The following is a 22,002-nucleotide window of genomic DNA, read 5'->3' as shown; positions in this document are numbered from 1 at the left end:
GAAAAACAAAAAATCATCACAAAACATTATAAATAAAGAATGTCTGTCTTCAAAATAGTGTATTTTGCATAATGAAAGCCTGCAGCTTACTTTGCTAGTGTGTATGTAGCATTATTAGATATTATATATTTGTACCAGGTATATAAAACATGAAAAACAAAAACCCAGCTGCTCTTACTCTATGGAGCTACTTTGATTGCCTCGTCATATATTTGACATTATTGAAATTTTTGTTTTAAATTACTTAAATATCTTCATTGCAACATTTCTGCTCTATCAAGATGGTAATGCTAAAATGTTTGTTTCTGTGGTTAAAATAAATACAACATTCTAACTTCTTTTGAGGTTAATTTGCAAAAATATTTGAAATTAAAATTGTGTTTTCTTTTGTATTTCAGAGTAAAAATGTTAGTATCCCATTAATGAGACAACTAGCCCTTAGAAAAATAAATCTTGTGGAAATTCTTTTGGATATTTTTCATCTTGTCATTACTGAGAAAAAGTTTAAAAATCTGGGAGAAGAATCATTTCATGAATTTATGGAGGAAATCACCATTGAAGATGATTCAATAGAACAGGTAATACAAAATGTTTAGTCCTGTGACTTGCATAAAAGGTATAACAAGGTTTTCCATAGCACAGCTTCTTCCACTACTGAGGAAATGGGTTCCCAGAGCAGTCATGTGGTTTTGTAGCAACGGAGGTTGAAGTGTGTGGTTTTAGTCTTGGGGATGGTTTGCTGGCCTCCCTGCCCTTATCCCACATTTTCCTTGGCACTGGTTGAACTTTGATTACGGATGTCACATTGAACTTTTTTTTCTTAATCAGTTGTTAATGAATTTGTACGTCTATTAAAGACAGCTCATTTGTAGTTGAAAGTATAATCACATTTAACATATGAATTTGTATGTGAATACATACATGTTGCATTTTTTAAAAATGCATTCTTCTGTCTGTGTGGGGATATATGAGCAAATAAATATAAATATGTATTTTACCAGGATTGGAAGTATATGAAACGCACCATGGCTCATATTACACTGGCTCAGTTAGCAAACATACAGAATCTTTGCAAAGGCTGTCCCAACATCGAATCCAAATGCCTGTATCTAAGTGGAAAAGCACTTCATTTACTTGCCATCAATGTAGATCCCATATATTCAGAGATTTACTGGAAGCCAAATGTTATGGTATGCATTCTTTTCTTCAGTTAAATTTCTTTTTCTGTGTAAAGTTTATCTGCTCTAATATTTTTTTATATACATTTGTATAAAAGCTGCTATTTATGTAGGGCTAGGTTTTATATACTGCACACAAGCCATAATAAAAATGGATGGTAAAATGAGTAATTTCAAAAACATGTTTTTGCCTGCATGCTATCCTCATGTAGCTAATTTTTGATGTGTTTGTGAGATATACTAATTACAACATTTTCAAAACAGAGATAGAAAAATTTCTCTAATGTCTTAAAGGGTGAGTGAGGTACGGTCTGTGAATACATGTAATCAGGTATTGATTTGTAGGTTAAAAGCTTGGGTTTGCAAGTTGCTTCTGTGTTGCAATAAGAACCCTTGTAAAGAACCCTTGTAAAAAAAGGAGAATTGATAGAGGCATTATACATTCAGTGATGAATTAAAGTTTTCAGAAGAAATGAGTGGAGGACAAATATGAGAAAGTCAAACTCTGAGAAGTTGTATGGGGGGGCTTTTTTAGTTTATGTTGGTCATATTGCCTTCATAACATACTAAGAAATTTTGATGGTTGATAGTATTACTAAATCTCTCACCATGAAGGAATTAAGATAGTGATTTCTTTTAAGATTAATTCAGTTTCCACATAAGCTTTCACGAAAGAAATGAAGCCTGCCTTACTTAATGGAGTGATTAATTGTTCATTTTTTTTTAAACTGTGATGGGTAGGAAGATGCTATATCAGACACCAGAAAATCTTCGCTGACTTCAGCAGAATGCAGTGAACAGGACGTGACAGAGAGTGGTTTATCAACTAATAAATGTCATAATGATAAGTATAGGAGGAAAATACAGGAATTAAAGGTATATTACTTTATGAGCTTGCATTAGAATTTGAGTGCTTTCTTTTTATGGAATAATACTCAACTTATCAGTTCTGTTTAAACTGATAATGGAAGTGTTCTAACAAAAACTTGATCTTAAAAATGAAAAGAGCCTACAAAACACCTTCCAACGAACAGCTTTCCATCACTCTCTGCTGTGTAGCTCAGTCCTGCTCCTCAGTAGATTGTGTGGGAGCTCCTGAATGAGCTTACCCAGTTTCTCTCAGAAAAAAATAATTTCTCCTTCAGTGGTTTCCCACTGTTTGAGCATGTAGCAACGAGGACTAGATGAGCAGGCAGTTTCTTTCTGCCTCACAGATATGACTTTTTAAGGGAGCATAGCATTTTGCAGACTGGGAACAAAGAAAGAAATTACTTCAATCATAAAACACTTGGCGAAATTCAGTGAGCTGGTCTCTGTTAATTACTGCTGTTGAAAGCACACTAGGAATTGGGAATATACAGTTTGTGTTGCTGGTAAAATCAATAAATACCTGAGGTAAGAAATTTGTGGGTTCATTTGGCTAAATATGTTAACTGTCCAAGAAACAATTGTATTGATCCTTGGTTCTGAACTGCTTATATTGCCTTGAATTTTAAGTCTCTTCTGCTGAGTACATCTTTTATATTAAAAGAAATTTCTTTGTTAGACCAAGTATTTTTTGATGTTGTAAAACAGATGTTGGAGTCTGCTAAAAAATTAATCAGTATTTGCATATTTTGATCATACATTAAGTGCCTTAAAATGAAAATTAATTAAAAATGCTCATTAAAAAGCAATATTTATCTTCTCTAACAAGCTGTAATTGTTATATGTATAACAAATACTTAATATTAACCAATTTTAATATAAAGCTGTTTATTTTTTGTCATCTAGACACAACAAAGGATGGCTCAAAAGTATCTTTCTCAATCCAATGAGGCTTTGCTACAGTCTGTGGCTATTGCATTCAGTTATAATGTTACTGATGTACTGGCTCTTGCTAGCTTGGAAATGGCTGAATGCTTTCGACAGTTTGATCCAATTTCAACTAGCCAGTATTTGGCACTTCATCAGGTAAGGCAGCTAATGTTGTGCTGCTTTCAGTGGGAGGATGTTTGAAGTTGCAAAAATGAAACTGTATTTGCATAGTCTGAAAATTGGCCGTAGAGAGCACAAGTAGGGTTCCACATGTAAGAACCAGAGTGTAATATAGGTCATCAAATATATGGTATATTTGCTAAGCACAGAACATTAGATCAGTGGTTTGTTAACAATTCTAACATCTGCTGTGTTTGACCTGACATTTTCATTGATGATTGCATACATGAAAAAATTTCAATAGGAATGAATTACTATATTGTCATTAGCAAAGATAAGACATTGCCACAAAATAATTTCATCCTTCCCTAACAAATAATTTTAAAAATGTTTCTCTGGATTTGTTCAATCATTATTTTGCAGTGGATAATTCAATTTGCATTGAGTTTCTCAGATTGATACCTGCACAGCATGGTCCCATAGATGGCTTGAAGGTGTATGCATATGAGTATGTGCCTCCATCAAAGAAATGATGCAGAAAATCTGTAGGGCTTATATTCCCTGTATCAGGAACAAATAACACATATTTCCTAGTTCAAATGACAGGATTAGTATGTTTGCTGAAAGAAAAGTTTATATAGTCTTACCCATTATTTTGCATTTTGTAGAAGTCTGCTGTGTGATATGGTGGGTGTCCATTAAAGCACAGAAACAGAAAAGACTCAGCTTACTTGAAAGGCTAAGCTAAGAACACAGTATTTACCATTCCATGGAGACCTTAGATGACTAAATGCAGGAACCTTGATGGTAAATGTAGACCAAGAAATTAATTCCAGCTATTTGTATTTAAGAAATTTTCCTTAGTTATTGTCAGACTGTTTACATTAACCTGTAAAAACAAACAGCGGCCTTCTGCTAGGTCATCTCACCGTTCAAGGCAGAGAACTTCTCTTCAACATAGATATATGTTATAAAAACATAGCTTATATATTTATTCATTTTATTTTTGTGAAGGCAAATAAATAGATGTAAAAATTTTGCAGAGTTGTTCAGTGTCTATGATGATGAAGAATATCCTTCTAACTGCTACGTCCAACACCAGCAGCTCTCAGCTGGCAGCGTTGCTACATCTGCAGAATCGGTTACAACAAAACAGAAACAGAAGTGATCTTCTAAAATGTGTGGAACAGCAACTGACTGCTAATTCAGTGGTAACTTTCTGAGCTACTTATTAGGGGTTTATTATACGTTATATAAATGCACCCAGAGAGATATATGTGTATACAGGACATGAGTTGGTGGTGGGTTGGCAGTGCTGAGAGAGTGGTTGAACTTGATGGTCCCTGAGGGCTTTTCCCACCTGAAATATTCTGAGATTCTAAGAGCCACCCCTGTACCTTCCCCTGCTATCAAAATCATGCCATGTAAACCAAATACAATTTTATACAGTATTTGTTGGTGAACTGTCTCTAGCAAAACTGTTTTTCAAAAGTAAATGTTATTATGAATTATTCTATAATTTCCTTTGCTAATACTCTGCTATTGTTTGATAGCATTTTAACTTCAGAAACTGTGTAGTGGCCATAAAGGTCATGTTGGTATGGAGAGTGGGCTAAGATACAGTATTTGTTTTAAATAATATTTATAAGTTCTTCTGCACTGCACAAAAATTACATGATCATAGAATGGTTGAGGTTATAAAAAATCTCTGAAGATCATCTTGTAAACCCCTCCTCCTCAAGCAAGGGCCACCTAGAGCTTGTTGTCCACGACCATGTCCAGATGGCTTTTGAATTATCTCCGGAAATGGAGGCCCCACAGCCTCCTTGGACAACTTGTGCCAGTGCTTGCTTCCCTCACAGGGAAGCAGTATTTCCTGTTGTTCGGACAGAGCCTACTGTCCTGGCACATCTGCTGAGTGTGTGGACTTTATAACGATCAATTTTCTAATGAAAGAACTGAGAATGGGATTTATAAAGTCTATGAAAATAATAGTGCTTTTGAACTACTGTACAGGCATGGAGAAACCTCTGTATTCCTGTTGAACATTTTAATATAGTGGATGAATTGCCATCCAGTTTCTGCATAGTTATTCTCCAGCATTCAGAAGACAGGTATAAAATTTCATCATTTTGATTTAGCACTGTTTGTTACAAATATAGTATTTTTTATGTGGTCGAATAATGCCTTTCACTTCTAATTTTGATGGACTTGAATTTTAGGATAATGAACTAATTAATATATAAATAAAACTGCCTGCAGCTCAATGTTATGTTTTCTGTTCTTTCCATGTCCCTAATTATCTCTCATATCCCCAGAGTCACTTGAAAGGTTTCAAGCCATTCTTAATAGGATTCCTGTGTTCTGTTGAGAGTTTCCTGCCTTTATTGCTTATGCTCTTGGAAATGTTAGAAGGGGTCATATTTAGCTTTATAAAGCCACCAATTATCTGATTATAGCAGCCTAATTAGCTGCAATAAACTAGCTCATAAATTGAGCAACTGACTATGAGAGCATTCACCAATTTAAAAAGTCTTTAACACTTGTCATGGGACAAATAGAAATCTACCTTATTGGTTACACAGTGATAAAAGAATTTACCTTACCACTCTCAGTTTGTTCCAGCTAGAATGTGCAGGTTTTTGCATCCAAGGGTGGGGGTAGTTACTGCATCATGAGAGTATTTGTGAGCACATTAAATTAGAGGGCAATAATTACTCATTTAATAAATCTGAGTCATATAAACAAGGCTAGACAGTCAAATAATCTGTTCAGCACTTTTCTGGTTTCCACAGGTCACAGTTGTACAGTTCATTGATTGAGGTGCCCAAAGTAAGTACTGCAAGGCAGAAAGGAAAACTCACTCAGCGGATGGGTAAGTACCTCTTACTTTTAAGAGATAAAAATCATTGCACTGATGTTATGAGAAGGCTCATATCTTTCACTGTTGCAGTTAGTAAACATTTTAGATACTTTTAAAAAGAATTTTAACTCTTCCTAATTGCCAAGGAACATAAATTCATAACTGCGTGTCTCATTATCAGATGTCATGTATCTAGTCACAATTTATATAATTTTTGTTTACATTTGAAGGCTGAAGTTGTTACAAATAAATAATAGAGTTTTTTTCATTGTACATATCTGTATATATTTTGTGCTTATCTATCTATCTAGATTTTATTTTCAAATAATAACATGACTAGAAACTGATGATGTTTATGCAATCATTTCTTCAAGTACAAATATACTCTTACAAGGGTATTATCCTTCTTCTAATAGTGCAGGCAAAAGTTTCTCGATTTCCTGTGAATCCTGATGTGTTTCGTATTTTGTTGGAAAAAATGCATCTTTACAAGCAGCAAAGAATGAAGAATCATCTTAAACAAACTCATATTCATAACTTGAAAGAGTGTGTCTCCAAAACAGATGTGGTAATATATTTTATTACCTTATATTTAAAATTGGGTGAAAAACATGTACTAACAATATGATAGACATTCTTTATGCAGAATTTTCCAGTTCGTTCCAAGTGTGGCATCCCTAGTCTTCACAGTTACTATATGCTTGGTACTCTGCTTCTGAATTTAATCTTACTGTGCTACTGTTGCTGTATTTGTCATTCAGGATCTTTGAAATGTTCAGTAGTTAATCAGAATTAAAATGGTGCAGGTTGAGATCAGTTCACTTGAAAATGGGCCATATTTCAGAGATTTCTGGCGACTGGCACTTGGTGAAGGGCTGGAACTTGGGGCTTCGCCTTCCTCTCGAGAGAAGACAGCAGGGCAGCTGGCTGGGGAAACTCGGTGCCTTCTCGCCTCAGCTGGGCCCCTGGCGTGACCACACAGACCAGGCCACTCTGCTCCTCTCTCTTGATGCCAGCTGCAGACAGGCACTCTTGGGATTTGCCCTGAGCACACCCAGGACTGTGAAATGTAGCCTCTCGGGGAGGGGAGGTTCTCATAGCAACCTCCCAAAAAATGTGAGAGAAAATCCAAAAGGGGAGCCTCCACCTGCACTGCCTCAGCTCTAGAGCAAAAGCCAAGAGGCAAGAGAGAGGCAAGGCACAAGAGCTAAGGCACAAGAGAGCTCTGCTTGGGTGATGGACTTTTACAAGGGGTTGGCACTCCCCTGCCCCGTGGTTCTGGTTCGGGCCGCAGGGCCTGAAAGAAACTTTGACAACTTTGGGCACCTATAGATACAGGATACAGTAACAGTCTGGGTTACCCTGCACATTGACAAATCTGGTTCTTGAATTATAATTCTGTTTTATTCATCACGATACCATCTTTCCGTTAAAATACCAAGTATTGCAGATGGTTGAAGTATTGAGGATCACTTTCTCTAGCCTATGGCCAGACTTTGTTGTACTGGCAAGTTTGCAAAGATTGCTGTATTTGGGCAAGTCAAAAAAAGGTGCTAAGATAGTGTCACGTTGAACAGGTGAAAAAAACAAGTGAATTAGGTTTTTAAAAAGCACATGAATTAAACTCCCAGAACTTATGCATGCACCCTGTACTGAGCCACACAAGCCTTGGATGAGGATTTAACTCATTAATAGCAACATTCTTCACCATTTAGTTGAGTTTGTTCAGTTAGTGGATTTTTGTCCATCTAGGCTGATTTTACAAACCTCAGTTTTCCACGTCTATCTCTCCTGCATGATTCTATTTTCTACTTCTCTATTTCCTTCATTCTGATTAATTTTTTCCCTAAATTGGCTCCACTGATCTCTCCATATGCTTTCTTTTGCTTCTTCTATGTTCATCATACAGTTTCTGTTCACTTCTTAAAGTTGTCCTTATGCAGTTCCTTCTCATTATTTGAAGGAACATATTATAGATTCTTTCTGCTATAGTTTTCTGCCATTTTCCATTGAAATTGCTGAAGTATATTAATTGTTTAAATAATAAGTATTGACACCTTCTAGTAATTCTAATGTTAGAGTATTTTGCAAAATGCTGGTACAAAATTTTGAAATAAAGTAGTTTTGTAACCAACTTATTATATTTGTATTTTCCATTTTATGATCTTTCACACTATTTTATTTAGTCTCTGATTTAAAATTTTACAAAATTTATATATAATATGATATTTAACAAGAATGGAGATTGAAAGTATTCTAATTTTTGCTTCTATGTGTGTGAAAGACTCCAACAGAGAAAACAGGTGATAGTGAGCTTGATTTGACATCAGATTTCTCTGAAATAATAGAAATTATGGAAGAGTATCTGAAACCAGCCCTGTCACAGTTTGATTTTTCTGCTGTCAGGTAAGATATATTGACTTTGATTTTCATTTGTGAAAACAGAACTGTGACTCAAGTCCTTCAAATAAAGGAATGATTTTAGAAAGGATACTCTGTTGAATGAAGGTTCCATGTCTTGAAAGAGAGTATATTCAGGATATGTCAGACTAAGGGACTGAGCAGTGTGAAGGACAAATGGCCATTTCTGAGAAGCATTGTTCTCCAGCTTAAGTTATACTTAAGTTGAAGCTCAAGATGCAACAGTATAATTAAAATGATTAAAGATGGGATTTCTAAAGGACAGGAAATTCTAAGGGAGAGTGTCCTTTATGTAAAATTTCATTGAAAGTGATGCAGAAATTGAAGCTGGTAATATTTTCCATTAATTTCCTCTTCCCAGAGAATCCCAGTGTGTATCAGTTTCAGCATCTGAAACAGGAAAAAAGAAAGTGAAAGAAAAGGACACCAAACAAGTTGGAATGCAGGGTATGTCTTCCCTTGAGTTGTGTTTGTGTCTGTGTGTATGTGTGTGAACAGATACTAAAATCCAGTCATTTCAATTTTATTTAAAACAAGGAGAGGACAAAGGCTTTAGCATTGTTTTTCTCTCTTTTATTTTCTATATCAAGTCAAATATTTCAGTATACTTTCAAAGACAGATTTAGATGCTGGAGCAATGCTTCTGCATTTATTTGGAGTCTTCCAAACCATACAGTCTGTAGACACCTAAATGAAATGGCTTTATCACAAACCAGTTTTCAGGAGAAGAGCTAGAATAAAGAACTTTCTTAAGTCAGTAGATCAGTAAATGTCTTTGTTTTGTCTTTTTTTTTTTTTTTTGCTTTATGGACTCTCACAGGATGATAGTTGCATACAAACCTGATGCTACAGTATGTCTCTAAGCACATCTCAAGAATGCACTTCTGCAAAAACTGGATAAATTGTCTCCCATGCATATGCTCTTTCTCTGTAGAGCAGAAATATTTCCATAATTATATTTAGTACTTTTTTCCCTAAATAACAGAAACAAAATTTTTCTACAGAACAACACAGTATTGGATAAGAGTGCCTTTACAACTCTGTTTTTTGTAGCCAATCACTTCTGTGGCAATTTTGCATTTCCAAATATTGTTTTCCTGAATGTATTGTATATATCTGAACTTGGACCTGAGGTGCTTGGTTATTAATTCAGGGATGTTATTCCCTCTGAAGAATTGGTGTTAACAAGTGCATAGAAATTTGACAACATCTTAAGAGTAATTATATGAAAAGAAATTTTTTTTCTTAATGCACTTAATCCACAGTACAATGAAGTTCATGTGTCATACAATGGAGGAAACAGGTTTTTGCATCTAACTGCAATTGTTTATAGACAAACTGAGAACTAAATCTCAATCATGTTCTGTCACATCTCTTTAGATGCACCTGTGGATTTAGGATTGTGTGTGGTATTACTAGGGGATACATTATTGATGGAGTTGCCTTTGGAAGCTCTGAGTATATTTAAGGAAGAAGGAATAAGTTCTGTTTCCAGAGATTTTTCTCTACAGTTTCTCTACAATCGACTACATTGGGCTGAGTCAGGTACTGTTAGATAAACATGTTTTCCTTTAGCATAATGATGCATAAAAAAGATACTTAAAAATTTAAATATGAATTGTGGTGTATATTTTACTGGAAGACAAGCACATGCAGTAGATTTCCAGTATCTTAGGTGGACTAGATAGAGCAGTAGACTTATTTTGGTAATGTACAGGCTGATTATAGGAGCAGTGATAGCTAATTTAAAAAAACCCTGAGACCTTACAGAATTATGTAAAACTCAGTGGAATCTAAAACTGTAAAGAAACTTACAAGCATGTTGTTAAAACTTCAAAGCTATTTTCAGCTGCAATGAAAAAAAGGAAGTAAGAATTCACACTTCTGTATTTTTTTTATTGCTACTCTAAGACTTCGCTTAAAATACCAAATGTAAAATTTTACTCTGAAATCTTTCAGTTCTTGTGCTACACCTGTGCAAAATCAAATCCCCACAGGCTTTAGGAACTTTCCCTACTGCTGACACTTATACCCTACATAAACTCTAGCAAACTGAGGTTAAATAAGGTAGTTGGACAGCTGGTAAACTTCTCCTTATGGCATCTTAAAACTCATTTCTTAGATCTAGAAGTGAGCAATAAATACAGGCACCAAGCCGTTTTTGTATGAATCAAAGATACCTTCTATTAATAAAGTTAAAAATTTTAAGCTGCATTTTTCTCATATGCAGAGAAAACCACATAAAATTATTAAAACCAGTTGGTCCATGGCAAAAAATAGACCAAGTATAGAAAATCTCACTCTGTACCATGAAACTATTCTGTTCTAGAGAGGTACTTGTATTGTGTCCATATCTGTAATATTTAGTAATATTTAGCCTCCAGTATAACCTGTTCTGTTTTTTCATTTCACTCCTTCTTTCTAAAGAGAAAGAATTTGTAAATAATGTGAGATTAGCATATTTTTAGTTTAAGTACTATTACAGGCCTTTTAGAAATACAAGTTTTAGAACATGTAGGTTTTTTCTATTTCTGTTTTTCCCTTTTTCATAGTGGAACTTATGGTTAAAAATTTTAGAAGTAGATAAATGAGAGGAAGCAGAGTTGAAAAGTCTCTTTTCTTTCAGTTGTGACAGAGGCCACTGAATGAGGAAACATGAGCAGTATGATCTCAAGCTTCCATGAACTTCCAGGGCACTCAGTAATAACTGGCTGAGGTGTACTCTTGGTGATAATCATATATACAGTGAGAAACATAGGACAGTTTTCTATGCTTTTAAAAATTCCCTTAAAGAAATAAAAAAATCCAATTCAAATATGAAACTTCCTTTTTCCTTTAGATCTCTGTGTGTTCCGCAGAAACTTCCGTGATTACATTAACATCAACAATTAATAGATATGGTAAATTACTTAGAAAGTGCTTTGATGATCACTGTTCAACTCTATCCAAAATTGGCAGTGTAATGAAGCATTTCATGTCTAAGGGATCACATCTCCTCCTTGTTTTTCACTCTAAAGCCTTTATTTTTAGGCAAGAAGGCTTGGGTCCTTACCTTGCTGTGTTTTGAAATGAATTTTTATGTTTTTATTTAATCTATTGTTGTTATTCTTTTTATTATTACTGCTAGCAGTACTATTACTACTACTGCTTCATGATATTAAATATGTACAGTCCTTCAAGGACATTTATTTGCTAAGCTGCCCATACATTAATTTTTTTTCTTTTCATTTTCACAGAAACTGAATTAAAAAAAAAAGTTGAAACATCTAAAGAAAAAACCACAAAAGCTCATCAGAAAAAGAATGTCCAAATGGTGAACTTCCTACATTTTTTGTAAATAACCAGAGAACTTGCATAGAAAAGTGTGAAAGTGGGTTACATAAAAGCTCATTATGTGTGCTAGAATTCTGAAGTGGAGTGAATGTCTCATAAGCCCGTAAGAATCTTGCTTCCTGTTGATTTTGCAAGGAGTTTTTCTTTGAAGAATCACACTTATAAATGGGACATATTTAATAACCCACAAAGGAAGCTGCTTAAAGTTACTGAAAATAATTTCTGCAACAAAATATTGTATTTATATAGTTATTGCATATGTTTTTATAAATTTATATTTGCATGTATATCTATATATGTGCCTACACGTGTGTATATATGTGTAATATATGTATATGCATTGTAGCTAATGCAGAATAGTTATTAATTTCCACTGATAATTGAATACCATTATGCTTTTAAACCCAGATTCAAAACTCTGTTAATTGTTTGATGTGTCTTTCTCTTAGTTGTTTGACACAAATAATGCAATACTGTTAGTATTTAATTGATACTTTAACATATGTATTATTTTTAATTGTAGGCACCAGTTAATCGTGATCTACCTTCTAATTGCTTCCCTGTTGATACACGTAATTTAAAATGTATCCTTTCACAACCTATTGGCTAAGTGTATCAGCTAAATTTCCTTCTTTTGTTGTTTGAATACATTGTTTGTGATTAACTGTTTATCAGATATTGTGGACCCCTATAATGAAGGAAGAGAAGCAGGTAATATATATTAAATAATATTTTATTTATGATCTACCCATGGAATTTAGAATTCTTTTGTACCAAAAAATGAAGTCGTGACATCAAGATGTTGGCAAAAAAGCATTCCTTTTCATCAGAACAGCACAGCTTATCACCTGTATATGATGCATGTGTGAAACAGCACAACTAACAGTTAATGCAGGTTTTTAGCTCCAGAAAGACAGACTGGTTTGGGTTGGAAGGGACCTATAGGCTCATCTCCTTCCACCCCTGCCATGGCAGGGACACCTTCCCCTGTCCCAGGTGCTCCCAGCCCCAGTGTCCAGCCTGGCCTTGGGCACTGCCAGGGATGCAGGGGCAGCCCCAGCTGCTCTGGGCACCTGTGCCAGGGCTGCCCACCCTGCCAGGGAACAGTTCCTTCCTGATACCTAACCTAAACCCACTATGTTTCAGTGTGAAACCATTCGCCCTTGTCCTGTCACTGTATGTTCTTGTAACCAGTCTTTCTCCATCTGTCTTGTTGGCTCCCTTCAGGTGTTGAAATAGTTACTAACTCTAAACACCATGCAAAAGAAGCCACAGAAAAATCAGTATCATAACAGAGTGTGTCTCCATGTGTTTGTAGTTCTCCTTCAGAGCAGATCAATATAAAACACTTCATGTGCTCAATATCTGACTCTAGAGTGTATCTTTTAACTTTTATACTAGTATGAAAATATAGTCAAAAGGAGAAGATTGTTTATCATTAAATGTGCAATGTCCTTGGAGAGAAGAGGTAATTTTGGAGTCTTGTTTCCTGAAATCGGGACTCTGGAAACTCAGTTAGTTTATCCACCCACCTAAGTCCTCTCTGAGCCTTTGCCACAGAACTGTATGAGCAGTACTGGTTTTCAATTCTTTACCCGTTTTTCAGGATACCTAAAAGTTTTTCTTTGTGTCCTTAACCCATCTACCAAATAATCCTTGTTCACTATAAAAGACACCATTCAAATTGGCATCTGATTTTATTCTGAAAATGTCACAATTGTTTTAATTTTAAAAGCCAGACTTAGGTTTCAAAAAACATGAAATCTAATGATGACTTAAAACCCCATAAATATGATAGTGACATTTTAAAGTTATTGAAATTGAGATTGCCCAAAGTAGTTTGTAGTATGTTACATTGATAATGATAAAATTCTGTTGTTACAGAAGCTCTAAGTCCTTCCCGAAAAATTCAGGAAATACTAGAAAAATACCATGACCTATTTACAGTGCAGTGGGAAGGTGTCATTGGCAATATATGTGCTCCAAGGTATGTAATATTCTATCTGCTTTCTTGTTTTATCTATATTTCTTGTTTAAAATTGTGCCTGTTTTCAGAGACTTTGTCCATAAAATAGGGTCATATTTTGCTGAGCTGATAAACACATAGCAAACCATTGTTGTTGTATCAAACACAGATCTAGGTTTGTAGACAGAATATTTTAGGGATCTGAAGTAGAGTGCTGCAAAGTGATTTAAGCAGGCTGGTTTTGTCAGAGTTACTATATATGTAAATAATCTAATTTTGATGGAAAGTCTTCTGGTGCAGTCTTTGATGAATACACATATGTGAGCAGAAGTGTAATTTCTGGCTTTGGTCATAATTGTTTGCAAATCTGAGTCATAAAACCATAGCATCTCCATGCATCTTCAGCCAACTGCAAATGGGAGCGCAGATTTCAGAAGCAGAGTAGGGAAGGTACAGCAACAGTTTCCAAATTCGAACATTGATCATGAACCTACTACCATTTTATCGAGTTTACTCATAAACACACTTTGTTCTTTATAGAAATAGTTTACTTTTAAGATCATAGCCATAGGGGAATAAAAGGGACCTCAAGAGATCAACCAGTGATAATCCCTATGAGACAACATGGCCATCACTGGACCTTCCTTCCTAACTGCTAGTTCAACAGTCAGTCCTTTGGAATTTTACCTCTGAGTAGGTACTCTACTATTTTTTCATAAAAATTGCAAAGATCATTATTACCAAATTGCAGTTTTTGCTGCCAGCTGGCCTGATTGCCCACATCTCTTTTTAAAAACCAATTGCTCGTGTCCTGGTGGGTATACACACTACTCCCTTTGACTGTTAGACAAAGACTCTATTTTAAAGCTGTACCGTACATACAGTGTTGATTTTTAAATTTTTTTTTTTTTGATGGAGACGCTGGTATTTATCTAAAAATACACCATGCCTCTTGCACACTATGAGATGTTACTGAGTCATCATTTTAATACAAGAGCATAGTATTAATAATTCATATGAGTTATTATACTTCTCACAGAATTCTGCAGCCATGTTTATCTTCTTGCTTTGCATGCTGACTTTTGTTATAATTATTCCTGGAGTAAATTACACTGAACAGTTTGCTGTGGATAATTTCTGAAAAGTATGCTTGTAAAAGAGTAACATGAAAGTAACTTACTTTCTTCCTTCTTCTTTCCTTTCAGCCAAGCTGAATGGGAGCAGCTGCTGACAAACTGTAGCACATTTCTGTTCTATGGGATGGAGAGATTCATGTCTCATGTGTTGCTTAATTGGTTGGTTGCTATGAACATCCCAAGTAAGATAAGCAAATTGAGAAATACATTTAATTACACCAGCTTTTATTCCTAGATGTGTCCTATTGTATCATTATCACAATAGTGATATTGGCAATTAGGGCTTTTTTCTAGATCCAGGGTTTTTAGTCAGAAAACCTTTGTATTATGTAGGTTTTATTCTGTTGCGCAGCTTTCTCGTAAATCCTCACAAATAAGCTTAGTTCTTCTTCGTTTCCATGCTTTGGAATTTCGTAGGTTTCAAAAATTAAGTCAATATCTAATGGTTTTCTCAGTAAACCATCTCATTTTCTTTGGAATTTAGTATTTGGTTGCAAGATAATTTTTAATGGTAAGAACAACCTCTGCAGTGCCACTTCAAGTGCCAAAATTCATAAGTCTCTGCTGAGGCAAGCAAGAATTGTCCATCAGGGCTAGGTTAATGCTGAAGGATTACTCTGGTATTACAGAGCATTTGTAGACTCTGTAAAGTCTCTGTACCCTCTGTAGAGGGTATTTTTTCTCTGTTTCTTCACAACTAATTAGTCGTTCTGTTGTAGCATAAGGCTTAGATTCAGGACTGGTTTTTCAGATTAACAATCTTCATTTCTCCTCCTGTTTTCCTTGCACATCTGGAAGAAGCTTGATTTCAGAGTTGTGCTGAATTTGTCTGGGTAGCTCTGTTGTGTTGACAATGTGGAAGTGAGGACAGTACACATCAGATTGTGAAGCCCTGTAGAAACGGGAAGCTTCTTTATGAAGCTTTGCTTTTAAAAGTGATTTTAATATCTATATGTAAATATTACAAGAAATAAGAAAATATGTTTTCTCTATATTCATGGATCATGACTGAAGATGGTGTTTCAGGTGTCCATAGACCAGATATTTACAGGTCTGGCAACTTCTGGAAGGTTGTTAAACCTTTCTCTTTTTCCTACTCTTAAAATATGCCAGGATTAATTCTGTCTGAGATTTCTGAAAGCTCTAACCTAGACCAAATATTATAAAGTATTTGGTTTGGTCATTTACATGATGAAATAAATAATTGCTAAATCTGAGCATGAGACTAGGCTGACAAAGAGAATGCAGTGGTTTAGCAAATCCTGAAGTGCAAGATTATGATACAAATTAACCTTGCTTTATGTGGAGTGTAATTTGGGAGAGTCTAGTGGGAGATATTATACTTCAGGGAAAAGAATCAATTAATCATTAATAAGGTATGACTGCTTAAGGGGCGGAGTTACAGGGTAGACTCAAGAGATGGATCACAAATTAAGCAACGCACCCTTGCTGGTGTTAAAAAACCCCCAGGGTCTGTATGGGCTAGCTATACAGGAGCGTCATGTGCAAGCTGTGTGAAATAATTTCCCACTCTACGTAATATTCCAAAGGTCTCAGCAGGAGAAAAATACCAACCACATAGAGTAAGCTACTGCTAGAGTACACTAGGAGTGGTCAAAAGGCTGTACCACAGCTTTTGTGCTTAGTTTTATTAATAAATATGTATGCATTACTATGTTCTTATGCATTTAAAACATGCTTTCAGAGGAAAGATTGAGAGGTTTGAGAGGTGATAGAAGTTTTAAGTGTGTCAAAGACTTTCCAGGCAGAGAAGTAATTTACTTCTCATCTGCTTGGCATAGGAGAATGAGTAACTAGATTTAAGCTACAGCAAACCAAACAGTAGACAAAACCTTTTAATTCTGAGAGGATTCTGAGTCGTTTTACTTGAGACTTTTAAGGAAAATAAGGTATGTTAGGGACGTAGCTTGGTTGTACGTTGTGGAGAGGAGCTATGGTACAAAAAAATTTCGATACCTGCATAGCATAAACGTCCAAGAGTTTATAACTACAGTTGGGTCATACAGGTCATTGGCTGTAATAAGATGGCATGTGGACTTCATTACCAATTATGCTAATGTGGCATAGGGAAAAAAATCCTGCAAAACACTATGGAAAAGTGTAGCAAAATTACATTAAATACTGCTAGGATGACTATTAGTGTACTTTTACATAGTACTTGACAATTGCAGCTGAAATATGTAGGTTTTATACTAGTGGCTTGGACTGTGTTCAAGAAAGTAATTAATTTACAAAAAGCCTGATTTACTTTAATTATTATGCTGGGCATAATTATCTGTGCAAACGCCATTGCTATATTTTTTTCCAGAATGCCGTTTGGTGATTCTTCTGGATCTGGTAAGATCACAGCAAAGTTACCAAAGAATTGCAAACTCTGATCTCCACAAAAGGTAGGTAAAGTCAGTTTCAGTAAAGTCCAAAATAAAGTAGATTATTTCAAAGAAAAGTTAAAATTTTGAGTTATGAATATTATCCTTCACTTCTGCAAGAAAAAGAACTTCTTTATAGGACTAAATAGGATGAAAGCTCAGTTAGAAGGCAATGATAAGAAAATACGACACAGAAACCTTGCTATATTACACATACCTCACAAGTCTGAGAACAAGATTCTCAAAATGTTCTAATAGAATATATAAAATTTTCCTTTGACAGATAAACTGCTATGAGTCCTTCTGAGGGTTCATACATGGAAAGTTTAACAATCAGATTTTTATTTAAACAAATTATTATAGCATGTAAAATAACCTGTTCAGAATTTTTTGTATTAATTGCAGCTTTTTTTTAATCTTTAAAAGCATTTCATTATTATCATTGCTTTTAAGTTGGCAGGTTTTACATTCTTTTGTTGCATGTCCATTATGAATACTTGACAGATGCCAGTGTGTCCTAATTCTATTCATTAATTATTTAGACCATGCTGAATTTTCAGATAACCTGATCATACTCTTGAGGGATGAGATGCCTTGCAGAGGGGTGTAGATAGACTGGAGCATTGGGCAATCAACAGTGATGTGAAATTTAGCCAGAGCAAATGGCAGACCCTTCACTTGTGACAAAGTAATGCTGGACACAAGTGTAAACCTGGAGAGGGGCAGCCAGAGTGCAGCCCTGCAGAAAGGCACTTGAGGCTGAGCCAGCACTGTGCCTGGGCAGCAAGTGAGCAAAGCACATCCTGGGGACATAAATATCTCTTGACTTTTCTAATTATTCATTCCATGAAGAAGAAATAGAAAACAAATTGTCTAAAAAATACTGTTTAGTGCAAATGCATAAATTAAATCTAGTTATATGTAAAATAGGTTATATACATATCTACATATGTAAATATGCAGATGTCTGAGTGTATAAACAAACTCCTGGTATTCTTTGATATCCTTTTTGATCCCAAACTGCCATTTCCTAAAGTAAACCAAAACACAATTCCTTAAGCTAGTTTTTCAAACTCAAAAATTTTGAAATCTCAATTCAATAGTTTAGTGAATTTATCAATAAGAGTTACATGTTTAAGTCCAAAAGCTTCCTGAAAATTTAGAATAACATTTATTTAAAAAATGAGTCACATAAACTCCATAAGACAATCAGATAGTATCACCCCAAAAGACTGCTGAAAACTCTGATTGTCATGTTTTGATAAAGTTACTATAAAAAGCAAGTCTGAATAAAACCAAAATGCAACCTTCTATTTACTGCAGTTTCAACCTTAGAGTATCACTCCCCTTTTATGACTAAAATAATTTTGCCGAAGATGCCGAAATATTCAGCAGTAAAAACTCAAAACCCGCATTGCACATGATTTGCTTTTAAGCCTCCGAATCAACACCATACTTACAACAAAGAACAAGGTTTCAGTTCCTGCAATATTTTATGTCTAAACATGTCTTTTCACATCTGAGTCTCAATTTTTTGACTGTCTTATAAAAGGTATTCTGCAGTGTTTTGTAAAGGTTAGGGCATACTACTCCTTTCAGATTTCCAGAGATGTCCAGAACTACAGTAATATGACAAGAGAGTAAATCCCATGGTAAAATTGCATCATGAAAAAATGTTGAGAGAAGGTTACCTGAATTCATTGTATTAAATTCAAAGTGCTATATGAGTGTTGGAAAACACTTGGTGATCAGCATACAAGAAAATACACTCTGACATTCTTTCTCCTTCTATCAAAAAACATTGTATTTTTAGTCATATTTTTATATACTATGCATTTTTATATATTATGTATTTTTATTTATTATTGATCTCATAATTCTGTTCTTCTTTAGTTGTCTACATATTGCTCTAGAGAGACCAACAGAGACAGCAATGCTTCTAAGCCTTACAGGTGTTGGTTCTATAGTAGCCACCCAGTGGTACACAACCTTGGAGGAGAATGCAGAAAGGCTGGAGACCTTGTTTGAGAGTGAGTGTTTGTGTTTGCCTTAGCTGGTGTGTGTATTGCTCCAGACCCTTGTGTGTGCGTGCTCAGGGACTGTGGGTATCTGCCTGTCTCCTGTCTCCTCTTGCTTTGCTCCTTACCAAAGTCTGCCTGCAGTTTCTAGAGGAGGTGAACTGCAGGCAGCAGCCACCATGTGGTTGGCAGGTTGATCTTTCACACAGAGCAATAACCTACTTAAAACAGATTTGGTGGGGTGTTTGTTTATGGTCATATGGTAAGAATAGGATTTATTTGGTGAGAAGCACTGCCCCAGGACATGGCCATCTGTAGTACATAAACTATGGGGAAAAAATCCCTCGGATGTAACTTATATCTGCACAGATACATTGCTCAAATCTGTAAAGATACCCTTTTTCATTGTGTTTTAAATGAAAAACCATTTCATGGTGAAAGCACCAGACTGTATGGTTGATATTTTCTTGTTTTTCAAAACTTTCCTTAAAAACTCACAGAAACGAACATTTCTTTCCAGATTTGCTAAGCTTTGGTAGAACGACTGGGCAGACAATTCATGTTCTTCAGAAAAGTAGAAGTCACAGGAAAAGGCATTCCATGAAAAGTAAGAATTAAAAGGCTTAGTATAAAAGACTGGCTGTAAACACTAACTAGAACCTTTATATAGGTAGTTCACAGGTGTAAGTGAAACCTTACAGATGAGCTCTTACAATTTTCTCTGAAACTTCTTAAAAGAGCTGGGAGTCAGAAGACCACTGATACAATATCATAATTGGAGTAGCTAAATTTTATATAAATAAAATTCTGGGGAGGCTTTGACATAGCTGACTAAAGGCTAAAATTTTTTCCTCCACTGAAAAAATAAGGTAGTGTTACTAACAAGGTAAATCAGGAGCACAACATAGACAATATAAATGGTATGGGATTATAAACTGCAAAAAGATCAGTAGGATCTCCAGTGATTTTAGACAGTCTGCATTGTACAGGGCATACTACACACAAGAAATATCTGGCATCTTGTTGGAGAGAGGGGAAGAATTCCTGAGTAAAACAATTTCTAATATACAGTCTATAAAATTGTGCTGCTATTTTTCAATGTACAGGACTTACCTTTTAAAATAAGGTTTAATAAAATTAATTTTATTCATAGCTTGAACTGTCATAGAATTGAAGAAAGAGCTCAGATCAGAAATATTTCCTAGCTTTCTGTTTTTCTTTTTCAGAAAATGCTTCTTCAATATTGTGACAGTTGCTAATATTTTTAAAATAATGTTAAAGAACCATAAGTATTAATCGAAGAGAAGAAGTGTTAAATGATAGTATTTACAGCATTCTTATATTTAGTCATATTGGAAATAACAATGGTTTTTAATACATTTTTATAGTGGAAGCAGATTCTCACAGCTCTCCTGGAGACAAAATAGAAGAGCAGACTCTTTGCACCTCCTCAGATCCTCCTGCAAGTCATCCATCATGTTTTAATTGTGTGCTCTATGGTTTACCCAACGTAATTCTGATGTAATTTGTGTCAATATTTTCATACTGATCTAAGGAGAGGTGAGATTAAGAAAATGTGCATATTGCTGTTTCAGATGTAAACAGTTTGATATTAGCATGTCAGGAAAATAGCATATATAGCTCAGAAATTTCAGTTAGTGCTCTAAGGTTTTTTTATCTTAGTGAATTCTTTAAAAATTTGGTACGTACCAACATATTTTAAAGAAAAGTGGGCTTGATACATGAATGGAATTGGAATGTATCAATGTCAGTGCTTCCATTTGGAAAAACATTTCCTTGATGTATTTCATTTTTGCATGGACAATTCATCAGAAACATAGCTAGAAAATTTACCAAGTGACCTTATTCTGAATGAACAGATCTTTTTATATAGAAGTAGTTGTAGTTTAATTAGAAAACAAATTAGTCTTAAATAAAATGATTAATAATTTTTGCTTTCTTTATTTTCCTGTGTTTTTCTTTAATAACATTCCCAATACAATTCCCAATTCCCAGTCTCCCATCCAGCCCTGCCCTCTGGCACTGGCAGCCATTCCCTGGCTCCTGTCCCTCCATGCTTGTCCCCAGTCCCTCTGCAGCTCTCCTGGAGCCCCTTCAGGCCCTGCCAGGGGCTCTGAGCTCTCCCTGGAGCTGCTCCTGTCCAGGTGAGCCCCCCAGGTGTCCCAGGCTGGCTCCAGAGGGGCTCCAGCCCTGGGGCAGCTCTAGGGCCTCCTCTGGACTCGCTCTTTTACTGGGGACTCTTGAGCTAGATGCAGTTCTCCATCTGGACTTTCACAAGAGTCAGAAATTATTTTTTTTATATTAATCAGTCAATTGTTTTAATGAAATAAAATATTAAATTAAAATATTTTAAAATTTAAAATACTTATCTGATTTTTAAAAATAATTCTAAGCTATTCATTTATTTGACTATGAGCTCTTAATTTTTACAATATTATATAGTGTTCAGCAACCTGGAGGAAAAAAATCCTACCAACTAATGACCCAGAAATAAATTACAGTAGATACACCTTAGGACGTATGAGTTCTCTTGTCGAATGACATTGGCACAAGCCCAAACAACAAGAATAAGAGCTTCTGAAAATATTTCATCTACGTGGCACTACATCATTCCTATGCACTGTATTCATTCATACAAGAAATATTAAGCAGTTAGTGCTATTCCATGTATCAAGGGCTTTAAAATAACTTTCTGAATTATGTCTCAGCAACATAACAAATCACACTATCAATTAGCTTTTATAACAGAAATGACATTT

General features: G+C 35.2%; 1 protein-coding gene across 1 annotated transcript in view; it reads left to right on the top strand.

The window, feature by feature from the left end:
- The window catches only part of CFAP46 (cilia and flagella associated protein 46), a 71,187-nt gene extending 50,001 nt beyond the window's left edge, over positions 1 to 21,186 (top strand). The window contains exons 40-59 of the mRNA XM_036386126.1: positions 399 to 578; positions 1,002 to 1,190; positions 1,920 to 2,054; positions 2,952 to 3,131; positions 4,139 to 4,306; positions 5,112 to 5,209; positions 5,891 to 5,970; positions 6,375 to 6,526; positions 8,243 to 8,364; positions 8,741 to 8,826; positions 9,760 to 9,924; positions 11,616 to 11,692; positions 12,236 to 12,296; positions 12,388 to 12,423; positions 13,597 to 13,699; positions 14,884 to 14,996; positions 17,144 to 17,225; positions 19,098 to 19,234; positions 19,743 to 19,829; positions 20,611 to 21,186. Of these exons, the coding sequence (XP_036242019.1) occupies positions 399 to 578; positions 1,002 to 1,190; positions 1,920 to 2,054; positions 2,952 to 3,131; positions 4,139 to 4,306; positions 5,112 to 5,209; positions 5,891 to 5,970; positions 6,375 to 6,526; positions 8,243 to 8,364; positions 8,741 to 8,826; positions 9,760 to 9,924; positions 11,616 to 11,692; positions 12,236 to 12,296; positions 12,388 to 12,423; positions 13,597 to 13,699; positions 14,884 to 14,996; positions 17,144 to 17,225; positions 19,098 to 19,234; positions 19,743 to 19,829; positions 20,611 to 20,747 (2,388 nt within the window). The 3' untranslated portion in view covers positions 20,748 to 21,186. The remainder of the gene's footprint in view (positions 1 to 398; positions 579 to 1,001; positions 1,191 to 1,919; positions 2,055 to 2,951; positions 3,132 to 4,138; positions 4,307 to 5,111; positions 5,210 to 5,890; positions 5,971 to 6,374; positions 6,527 to 8,242; positions 8,365 to 8,740; positions 8,827 to 9,759; positions 9,925 to 11,615; positions 11,693 to 12,235; positions 12,297 to 12,387; positions 12,424 to 13,596; positions 13,700 to 14,883; positions 14,997 to 17,143; positions 17,226 to 19,097; positions 19,235 to 19,742; positions 19,830 to 20,610) is intronic.
- Positions 21,187 to 22,002: the final 816 nt, after the last annotated feature.

The sequence above is a fragment of the Molothrus ater genome, chromosome 8, assembly GCF_012460135.2.
Source record: "Molothrus ater isolate BHLD 08-10-18 breed brown headed cowbird chromosome 8, BPBGC_Mater_1.1, whole genome shotgun sequence".
NCBI lineage: Eukaryota > Metazoa > Chordata > Aves > Passeriformes > Icteridae > Molothrus > Molothrus ater.
This window is presented reverse-complemented; position numbering and strand designations above follow the sequence as displayed.